This window comes from Cydia amplana, chromosome 7 (genome assembly GCF_948474715.1).
Source record: "Cydia amplana chromosome 7, ilCydAmpl1.1, whole genome shotgun sequence".
NCBI lineage: Eukaryota > Metazoa > Arthropoda > Insecta > Lepidoptera > Tortricidae > Cydia > Cydia amplana.
This window is the reverse complement of record NC_086075.1, coordinates 10,181,746-10,193,944: the sequence shown is the minus strand read 5'-3', so window position 1 is coordinate 10,193,944 and position 12,199 is coordinate 10,181,746. Positions and strand designations below refer to the sequence as shown.

The window sequence follows — 12,199 nt, the reverse complement described above, 5'->3', positions numbered from 1 at the left end:
TATAAAGCTTTCTCTTCAAATTGATTTTATTTGTCAATATTAATATTCAGTAAATCTTGTATTAATTTCAAAACTTAATAAACTATACTGTAAACTAATTTCTTAATTTTCATATTATTTGAAAGTAATAAATACCTCATGGAATCAACGTATTTATTATTTCACATATCCCCAATGAATTTCAACGCTGTGCAGCACAAATATGCAAGATGCCAATATGGGTAGTTACTGAAGATTGCACGAAACCTAAGTTTAATCAAGTTAAGAGTAGGTAGGTATTTGAAAAGAATTTCATGCAAATTGGGTCACAGCATTGCGGTCGCAACATACGTGACTAGACTTTGGTGAGAGAGAAACAAAGTGGATCAGCAACCTTGCCGGTTCTTTTCGAATTGACAAAACATAAACAAGTCTTAGATTTTTCACGTAAGCAATAATCTATGGATTGTCTGAATCTAGTACAGAACCTGATACCGATTCTTATACCTATAATACATAGACGATAATTTTCCATATGTTTAAAGACCTATGTTTTATATATTTTTATAAAATGATAAGTTTTATACACCAACTCTTGCAAATATTTGATATCATGGTTACCGAGTGGGACCCACGGAACACCATCGATGGTGCAGGCCGTTCAGGCAGACCGAAAAGGAGATGGCGGGACGACTTGGACGCATTTTATTCGGATTGGCGGGAAAGTACAAACTAGAGGGTTGAGTGAAGGAAAGGAGGGAAGGCCTTTCCTCAGCAGTGGGACGCTAAACCAGGCTAACAAAAAAAATAAACCGATTTCTTTTTGCAATGAACAATTCTAATAACGCTCTACTACATAAATATATTATATTACGTTTGCAATGTAATCGTAATTACATGAAACAAATTGTTTAATATAGGTAACTTTTATAACTTACCTATATTAAACAATTTATATCAATTAACTGAATAATTTTACCTACAACTTTATCTAGTTCCTTATAAATATCTGATCACGTGTCGAATTTCACTTTGTAGAGTACTGTAATGGCAAATGTTACGTTTAGAACTGTGTGACGTTATTTCATGTGTAGCCCTAATCGCTACCAGCTTTCACCCTCATCAAGATCAAATCATTTCCTTGTTGAAAGTTGTAAATCAGTATGCTTTATAAAAATGGGTAATGGGTATGTTATAACACATTTTAACAAAACTCATTTAAAATCTGATTAAAAATTACAAACTTATTGCTTTAAACCCCCCGTGCTAATAAATATTGATATCCGAGCAAGCAAAAGATTTCAAATAAATAATTAATTAGTGTGGGATTGTAGATGCAAATACGTACTTACGTTATTAATCATACGTAATTATACCGTTTATTATCAAATAATTATATTTATTAAGTTCGCTGGCATATACCTATATATTAAATGTATATTAAGTTAGCGCGCTACATAAATACCTTTTAAAATTTCACAGGATTAATTTGTGGGTACGGTTTCATAAATAAGCAATCCTTTGTTTTCCAATATTTTTGGGCCGATGCTTTAACAACGTTGTTTAACTTTTCGTTTCGCTTCTTTACCTTTGTATTAATGATATGTCATTTAGTTATATTTTAATCAACGTTTAAATACGCATGCTAGGACATGGATGTTAAAGAAAGACGCATTTAATAATATAATTATTTTTCAACACACTTGCTCGAAATGTGGAACTTATTGAACCGCTTTTAGGCTCGTAATCCTAATATACTTATTATAAACTCGCTTGACAAACTTGTACTAAGTCACAGCTGAGAAATTTCTTGTATCTAACAAAACAGCTTACTTTTATGCAAGGTCGTTATTTGGGGTTTAGGATATGTATGGTGCGTAGATAATTAAAGCAAGCGCGCAATAAGAACGCCGATAATGCAGACGTTTTTCAACACACTTGCGAACAAAAACGAAATTTACAGTTAGTAAAAGTCAAAAATCTATCATACTCGTACTGCCTGCCGGCGGTTCGACCCTGCCGCTGGCGGCCCGGCCCGGCGGGGCCCCGGCGCCCTTGTAAATTCTACACTACCAATTTAAGAAGGGTCTCCATACTTATTATTATTAGCAATTATTAGCTACAATCCTAACTCGATCGGATTATCATACATTACACAAGTGCGATAATATCTTAAAGAGCACGCGTTAGGTTATGAGCAAGCGGTTGAAATAGGTTCCACGTTACGAGCAAGTGTGTAGAAAAATAATCTTAATAAACAAACCTGTAACAACACATCACCAATTTGCAACCGGCCATCCTTCCTGGCCGCCCCGTGCTCGGCTATCCGTGTGACGCTGACGTCCCCACCGGTTTCCCCGCCCGCGATGCTCAGCCCGAGTCCGCCGGCGCCTCGCTCCAATGTCACGTCCGAAGTCTCCCAAACGGATTCGTTATCGGAATCAGATGGCTGCGGAGAAGATGTTTATTGTAAGGGAGAGTGTTGTACCTACTTATTGACGCTTTTACCTGTAGAGACCATTGGTATGTTATAAAAATATAAATTAAAGTATCCTTATTTCTTTATGTATGGTGACACAGTTTTGCTGCCAGTTTTAACCACACTTACTTCGTTGCGTACAAGTTTTTATTAGATACGATATCAAATGGTGTCCACATGTTAAAGCGTCTGCTGCAAATGCGTAGGCATGGCAAATGACTCTTCTCTAATAAAATATACCTACTTTCTTTTATGGCGCTAATAGTTTTTCATTTAATTTAAATTAACAGATCAATTTACACAACTTTTTTCTTTTAGACCTATGTCAAACGTTACATTAAAGTCGGTGAAATGATAACGGATAACAAGTCACCCACAAGGCGGGACGTCACGTACACTCGCACGCTCGGTTGACAACCCTATTCGAATAGGAAATGTTTCTCATGCGTCTAACTGGAAACGTCAAATTAATGAAAGTCATCTGCAGTGACTATGCGTTGAGTTGAAATTGGTTTATCTACTGTGTATATGTTTTTTATCCTTGTAAAATTCATGAGCCATCATAACAATTAAATAATTAAGTTAACTCTGGTTCAATAATATGACGTAGGAAAATGGTAACGACGGTAAATCGGCATAACTTCGTTTTGTTTTCTGCGAACCAGACACTATCAGTTAGAATGACATTATTTATATTATCATTCCTTTGTTCCAATCAATTTTCATATAATTTCATAATGAAATTTTCATTTCATTCCAATCACTACACTGTCATTAATAGTCTACCTCAATAAATTCGCCTGAAATGTTTTTATGTTGTATGAAGCTGAGTACCGAACGAAACTAGATGTCTGAACGTAATAAATGATCTATATCAATATAATATTCTACAATGCTCAACGAGCAGTCGTGTTTTGTATTTACATTGTAATCGTACGTGCACGTGCACCACGTGTACATGATGCTTAAAGATTTGAATGTAAATCTAAATATAAACCTTTTAGGTAAATTATATGATAAAAATCGAATCCTACATTTTATTTAGTGAAAAACCATCTCGGCGGCTCAAAGCAGTTTGCGCAGCAATTGGACGTTTATACTTATACCTATGTCGGTTGATGATACTCAATTATATTCTCATTTTCTGTAGTTTTTATGGTTAAAATAATAGAAACGTTTAATTGTTTAATTTTATTTCCGCGTATGCGAACCATTTATTTTTTTATGTTTCATTCTAATAACACACGCTCAGGGTACATCACTGTCTGTTAGATTTATTTTTAGAAAATATGAAAAGCACAAAAATACCCTCGGGCATGCTGAAGAGCGACCTAAAGGAAAAAATCGAGAGAATAAAAATTCCAGAGGAAGGTTGTCGGACTAAAATAATTACTCTAAAGAGCCTTAACGGGTGCTTGAGCGTGAGCGATAATATTTTGTTTGGCGAAAGATATCCACGAATTATGTTTTATGTAATTTTATCTATTGTCTGTCCGGTACCTTTTTGTACAGGCAAGACACAAGACACAACGTTCATATCTTGCCAACTATAGGCGCTACAAGTATGACCACCAAGAAAAAATGGTTCATTTTCCATTCTAACCAACTCCATAATACATGCCTTTGGCCTTAGATGAGCAGTTGAGGTTTTATAGTAAGGACCAAAATATTGCTAAAAGTATTATTTTAATTTATGCAGACATTTTGTAAAGTGAAAACCTACACCTTCCTGTCGAGATAACAACTTTTTGCGAGGCAAGCGACATAAAATTGTAACAATTTTTCCCTTAAGTTACAAATAAAATGTTGTAGCCCAAGGAACAAAAGTGTTGTTGAGTCCTGATAATATTGTGAAGTGAAACCTGGTAGCTTCCTGGCCCGCGACGGGCGCTTTCCGGGCTTTGCGTCGGCTGCTCCCGCCCGCCTTCGAAGTTGCCAACGTTTGCTGAAAACAAACAGAAAAATAAGGTTGGTACTCATTTTACAGGCTTTATGTGTATAGTTAGTTTTATACACATTTGAAATTTGAAAAGTAAAACTCTAGAAATCAATTCAAGAGAATCTTAACGTTTTGAACGGAATTATACGCTATAATAATATCTACTACAACAACAAAATACACCGTTCTGGCATATACTCTTAATAATATTAACTTTAGTGATTTTTTTACGTATTTATTTGGGTGGCTCCCGTTTCTCGTTCTAGCAACGGAGTGGCAGTTGACTTTTACGAAAGTTCATGATACATCTTTCTTAACTCATTGCAGAAATGCCTCAATAAATAAATCAATCAATGATTCAATTTGTATCTGATCTAAATAACTGGTCTAAATATAACAATTTAAAATTATTTATTAAGGAGTTTAGTTGTTCAAAGCTTCTACGAGTCTCATATTGTATTTCATTTGAGATAATGTCGCGCGGAAAGGCGAAGTCATTTTATTTTTCTTATTCAATAAGAAAAAAAACAATCGTGATAAAGAAAACTTTTATTAATAAGAACACTAACTATATTTTAGATCAAGGTTATAACAACTTTAAGCTGAGGGAGAGGAAGTCTGCAAAGGATTAAGTTTCGATTCAATTCGACTACTCAAATATATTTTGCGTTAGGCGGGTTTCAAATAGAGTGTGTTTGTTCTAATGAATTTTTGGGTATGTCAGACAAATATTGAGTTAAATTGTGCTTTGAGCTACGAAACATAAAAATAGTCTGAAATATTTAAGTAAGAAACACTGCAAACTTAATTTTCATCACGAATTCTGTTTTGCTTTTCATGTTTATATGACTTTTGTATTGCTAGCGACCCGCCCCGGCTTCGCACGGGTAGTTTAATCAATTTACACAAAACCTTTACAAATTATATACCTAAACTTTCCTCAAGAATCACTCTATTAATAAGTGAAAACCGCATGATAATCCGTTCAAAAGTTTCTGAGTTTATCGTGAACATAACAAACAGACGCGGCAGGGGAGTTTATTTTATGATATGATTTGAAGACTTTAAACTCTCGCGTTTTGTACACATATTTAATTACACAAACGGGTCTACCGCGATATAATTTCATTGTTTTTACCTTTAAATCCGACGTTTCAGCTGAGTTACACCAGCTGTGGTCACGGAAAGACAAAGATCAGATTAAAGGTAAAAACAATAAAATTATATCGCGGTAGACCCGTTTGTGTAATTGAATATGATTTGAAGAGTTAGGCCCACTTGCACCATCCTACTAACCCGGAGTAAAGTGGTTAAACCGTTAACCCAGTGTCAAATTGTTTGATAACCATGTAACTCCAGGTTTAGGTGCAAAAATAATAGCTGCGTAGCTCTGGCTACTAGAATAAAATAGGACTACACAGTCTCTCATGCCTTGGCCATGGCTTGGCTGAGCGGCAAAGCGATACGTTGCAGCACATTGCGTGTAGTAATTTTGAGGTCTCTGCTGCTTCTCTGCTGTTTGTCTAGCTGTCCGTCAACCGCTTGTACCTCAAGGAGCTTAATCGTTACAACATAATTATAGTTGAAATTTTCTAAGCAAAATAGAAAGCTCATTTTTACCCGACTACGGCAAAGCAAAAGGAGGATTATGATTAGAAATGTGTTCATTTATATTTTAAAACACAAAATCCTCTAACTTATTAGTCTTATAATAAACATAATGCATAACTGAAAAAAACTACATAACATGATAGGCAAAAAGTCAACTCGAGTCGGTCATACGGAAAAATCTGAATTCTCAAAAATATATGTAGTGATATCAATTTACTGACCTCGATAGCCGAGTAATACCGTCATTCGATACCTATTTTAGTCTGCTATAATTAAGTTGAAGGCCGCCCATGCAGGCATGCAGACTATTTAAAAATATACTGAATAAAATATTTCCATGAAACAGCTGGACGTTTAATAATTATAAGTAACACGATTATTTTCGGTAATACGCCTGAATGACTGATGCGGCCATTTCACAGTCAGTCGACTTACTCAGGCCTGTATTTTAAAATAGGTACCTAATGTGTGCCTTTTTAGGGTTCCGTACCCAAAGGGTAAAAAACGGGACCCTATTACTAAGACTTCGCTGTCCGTCCGTCCGTCCGTCTGTCACCAGGCTGTATCTCATGAACCGCGATAGCTAGACAGTTTAAATTTTCACAAATGATGTATCTCTGTTGCCGCTATATCAACAAATACTAAAAATAAAATAAAATAAATATTTAAGGGGGCTCCCATACAACAAACACGATTTTTTTGCTCTATTTTTTGTTGATAGTGCGGAACCCTCCGTGCGCGAGTCCGACTCGCACTTGGTCGATTTTTTTTTTCATCCAATTTTTCTTGTACTTACCAAAAAAATTAACTACCTCACGCTTTAAAACCAAAAGCTTAGCAAAATTTGTAAAAAGTTTTACGTAGCGCCTATATCTCTGCCCGATCTGTCTAGCTAGACCATCTTTCCAATTTATTCAATTAAAAACTTCAATACTAACTGTTTATTTATTCAAAACAAAATAAATATCATAAGAAGCGCAGAGGACGTCAATAAATCTATAATAGGTTATACTAGCAACGTAGAGCCAATATAATTTTTCAATTGCAGTAAAAAATAAGTGAAAAGATATTTTCCAGCGAGGGAAGCTGAAAAATATTTTGCTGTGCTTTCATTTATTCCGTGGTGGCAATGCAAATTGAACTTATGGGATATCCCTACTTTTCTTGAAGTATAAATTAAATTGTGTATTTTATTCGAAATACGTTTGTTTATTTTTTTATTAACTTTAATTAACCTACATTTTGAAATAAAATAGCTTCATGAGGTAATTAATTAACGTTAAGAAAAAGTGAGAATAAGGGCCCGATTCGGATTTTGAAATAGACATCTATTAGATATCTTTTAGACATCGCCAAGATACGATAACGATATGTTTAAGATCTAACCTGTCAAATTTGACATTTGCGCGATTCTGGAGATACTCTTGAATGATTTCCACAATATATGACTTAGAGATCCAATTCACATCTAATAGATATCTAACTCTATCTAACGTAAAAGTGACATTGGTTGCCCGAATTGCGCTGCAAAAGAGAACTAGTTGAAATCTAAACTATAACGTATCTAGAATGAATCTAGTACGTGTCGTCTCTTGTGAATATCTTGAAGTTCGAATACGGCAGTATGTTTAGTAATTAAATTTTGAAGCTGAAACTGTGTTTAATAGGTCTACTTCTACACCTGATAGATACGTATGTAGAGGTAATACTCCAAAGGTGCGCGTATGAATACTACCACCGCATCGTTCGCCGTCGACAAAGCGGCCACACCCTGGAACCTAAATGGTCGCGCATTGTGCGGTTTAAGAGGAATTTCCTCCCGCGGACGCTCCGGCTGTGGAATGAGCTGAGGTTTTCTGGAGGGACCTGTGTGGGGTTCTTCAAAAAACCGGCCAAGTACGAGTCGGACTCGCGCACGGAGGGTTCCGCACCATCAACAAAAAATAGAGCAAAACAAGCAAAAAAACGGTCACCCATCCAAGTACTGACCTCGCCCGACGTTGCTTAACTTTGGTCAAAAATCACGTTTGTTGTATGGGAGCCCCACTTAAATCTTTATTTTATTCTGTTTTTAGTATTTGTTATTATACATCATCTGTGAAAATTTCAACTGTCTAGCTATCACAGTTCGTGAGATACAGCCTGGTGACAGACGGACGGACGGACGGACGGACGAACAGCGGAGTCTTAGTAATAGGCTCCCGTTTTTACCCTTTAGGTACGGAACCCTAAAAAGGTTTTTTAAGTGTCGACAACGCTTATATATATAATCAAAATAATTATAATTTTATTTTTACTGATAGGTACGTACCTAATAGGTACCTAATAGGTACGTATCTGTACACCTATCCGCATTTCACACGAGTGTGCTTTCAGGAATTGTGATCCATCCAGTCCATTCGGTGACGATGTAATCATTACGGGAACTAACAACTGCACGCGGCACGTTATGAAACGATAAATAATCGTTTAAAGTCGCGTAAGCTAATCAAATCTGATTTAATGGTATAATTTCACGTGTTCAGTTCAGGAACACAAAAGCAGTGGTAAAAAAAAATAAATATTGAGTCCTGATTGCTGCACAGTCAGCATCAATATTATCGGATGATACAACGCACCAAAAGTATGTGCCACCCTGGTATACTTTTCCAAATAGACACCTACACTTTTCTAATCTAAATAGAGACATCTATCTTTATGTAAAGCTATTAGATAATGGTAAAGTTAGGTGAGGTAAGAGAAACACTTGTAGGGAAAAACTGTTAGAAATACTTAAAGATATTAAAAACGAAATTACGTGATAATACTAAAAATAAAACTAATGTTAATTAATAAAATAGGTGGGGGACCTGATCTTAGATACTTTGCGAAAATTATGCCAAAATAGATTTATGAGTAACATTACATTAGGTCAATCAATTATTATGCGACGAGATACGACCCCACTTTGGACGCGTAGTCTGCGGGCGCAGCATGGTTCCATTTTCATTTTTATCGCCTGTCACTATGCCCATCACATTCGCACTTACATACTTGTTAGAACGTGACAGGCATGGTGACAAGCGATAAAAATGCGACCGTGCTACCGCCGCTGATCTGCTTGATACAAAAATAATTATTTATCAAAAAAAACAAAATAGTTTATTGAAACAGTGAAACGTATGATTAACAAGATTTATGTAAACTTATTCTATGATTAAACACTGCACAAGTTGTTGCAAGATATATAAATTGCCCGTGACACCTGCACTAGGCTATGCCTGTCTCGCAGGATGGCACTTTTCCTAGTTTGCCAGTTTTTTTTATTGATTACATTAGGCGCTTAAGAATTCACTACTATCAGCTAAATTAACAAAATGCATTAGGTATATGAGGTATGTTTGTTTGAACCTGGATAGAAAAACTAAGCTCTTTGAAAAATCTTAAGCAAATACGAATTCTGGGTAAAAAGATACTGTTTCATAACCTTCGTCAAAAACCAGTTAGATTTTGTCCTAAAGCTCGATTCCAATGAAATCTTATTTTTTTGACGTAATTATTTACTGCGATCATAAGCAGATACAAAGAATTCTTGAAAAAAACGGCTCTGAGTTAAAGCATACAAAGTGATTACAAAGCAACCAACTGTCAATCGCTTTTTCAATGTTAAATAAAAGTTACTTTTGAAATGGCTTAAATCCTCTAATTAGCGTTCACGACGCGACGCTTGGGAGTTCCTGGAATCTAGGTGGCGAATAAGCTTTGGTCTGTAGACGAAAATTACTTAGTGAGAAATCCCACATTAATTACGCAACAGAGAGGGCAATGCAGCAGTGGGAATTACAAGATTTCCTTTGATAGTGCAGTATTTATCATATTTATGACTAGTTCTTGTTCGTCAATTCGATTTCCAATATGAATGTTTAAAAGCGGCCAAGTGCGAGTCGGACTCGCCCATGAAGGTTTCCGTATTTAGGGGATTTATGACGTATTAAAAAAAAACTACTTACTAGATCTTGTTCAAACCAATTTTCGGTGGAAGTTTGCATGGTAATGTACATCATATTTTATATTTTTTTTAGTTTTATCATTCTCTTATTTTAGAAGTTACAGGGGGGGGGACACACATTTTACCACTTTGGAAGTGTCTCTCGCGCAAACTATTCAGTTTAGAAAAAAATGATATTAGAAAATCTCAATATCATTTTTGAAGACCTATCCATAGATACCCCACACGTATGGGGAACCCCCAAAAAAAATTTTTTTTTTCTATTTTTGTGTGAAAATCTTAATGCGGTTCACAGAATACATCTACTTACCAAGTTTCAACAGTATAGTTCTTATAGTTTCGGAAAAAAGTGACTGTGACATACGGACGGACAGACGGACAGACAGACAGACATGACGAATATATAAGGGTTCCGTTTTTTGCCATTTGGCTACGGAACCCTAAAAATGGAATCATAAATTGTGCTATTTTCAGGGATGATCAGACGACGCATAATAGCCGCTACGAGAATAAAGGTGTAATTCGGATGTCAACTGCACCTGTATTATTATTGCGAATATTACGCGAAACTGCGTAGGCGGCGCCACTCCCACAGTAAGTCACAATCTAAGGGTCTACCGCAAACAAGAGAGTCGAAATTTTGTTATCTAACCTCTCTATCACTCTTGCATATTCGAGCGATACTCGTAAAGAGGTAGATAGCAGAGTTTCGATTTCGCGTTTCCCGGTAGACCCTTTGTACACAAACCGCCTTGATGTATCAATGTCATATTTGATTGTCTATGAAAAAAAAAAGGTACAGTGTGTATAAGTTACTCTATGGTATACTTAAGTCACTAGTGCTGCACTCTGGTGGCAAAACATTGAAGTAATACTCCCTATTGACGCGAGCGCTGTCACTGTCAATGTCTTTAAAAAAAAGCGGCCAAGTGCGAGTCGGACTCGCCCATGAAGGGTTCCGTATTTAGGGGATTTATGACGTATTAAAAAAAACTACTTACTAGATCTCGTTCAAACCAATTTTCGGTGGAAGTTTGCATGGTAATATACATCATATATTTTTTTTTGTTTTACATTCACTTATTTTAGAAGTTACAGCCCCCCCCCTGTAAAGACACACATTTTACCACTTTGGAAGTGTCTCTCGCGCAAAATATTCAGTTTAGAAAAAAATGATATTAGAAACCTCAATATCATTTTTGAAGACCTATCCATAGATATCCCACACGTAATACGGGTTTGATGAAAAATTTTTTTTTGAGTTTCAGTTCTAAGTATGGGGAACCCCCAAAAATTTTTTTTTTTTCTATTTTTATGTGAAAATCTTAATGCGGTTCACTGAATACATCTACTTAACAAGTTTCAACAGTATAGTTCTTATAGTTTCGGAAAAAAGTGGCTGTGACATACGGACGGACAGACAGATAGACAGACAGACATGACGAATCTATAAGGGTTCCGTTTTTTGCCATTTGGCTATGGAACCCTAAAAATGGGTGACGGCTTGGAAGTTTCAATGTGGCAGTAACGAGGCAACGGTAATGCAGCAGCTGGTGTTAAACTTGCAGCTCGGCTCAGCCGAGCCGGCTGTGTACTGCAAAATCTGTTTTATTGCATGGGATTCCTTGCAGTATTTTTTGGAAATTTTGCTTGGTATACAGTGTTTGTCTTACTTCAATAAATAAATAAATCAAATCATATATTTCAAAAGCATGTGCATAGATGTTAGTAACAAAATTAACATAGAGCTAATGTTAGTACAAAAACCAAATATCTTTGTGTGCAATATAAAGTGCTCCTGAAAGCAACCCTGATATATATCTGCAACAAAATGATGAAAAGCAAATGCAAAAAAGCAAAGCAAATGATGATAAATGATGAAAGCTTGGCTGTGTGAGAAATGTTTCTACAGTGTGGGCGAGTTCCTTAATAGATAAGTTAATTTTAATATGCATGTAATTAGGCTAGTTTAATTAAATTTGTATGCCAGTTTGTAGGCACAATGTGGAGATCCTATATACTTACATATTGTAAATAGTTTTAAGACCTCTTTGTGAACCCACTATTGACAAATAAATGATCAATCAATCAATCAATCAAACAGTGTTTAGTTATGCTGTTTAGACTGTCCCGAAATCTATGCATCTGCACTAAGGATGCCAGACTTTTGCGCAAAATAGCGGCAAAGCTGTGTGTGCACTCG

The 12,199-nt window shown here is 35.9% G+C and overlaps 1 protein-coding gene across 5 annotated transcripts in view; it reads right to left on the bottom strand.

Moving 5' to 3' along the window:
• Nucleotides 1-12,199, bottom strand: part of LOC134649574 (disks large homolog 2-like) — a 42,383-nt gene that overhangs the window by 16,090 nt on the left and 14,094 nt on the right. For all 5 annotated transcript variants that reach the window (XM_063504374.1, XM_063504376.1, XM_063504378.1 and 2 more), the window contains 2 exons: nt 4,321-4,403; nt 2,243-2,428 (listed from right to left, as the gene is read on the bottom strand). In XM_063504374.1, coding sequence (XP_063360444.1) covers nt 2,243-2,428; nt 4,321-4,403 — 269 coding nt within the window. The remainder of the gene's footprint in view (nt 1-2,242; nt 2,429-4,320; nt 4,404-12,199) is intronic.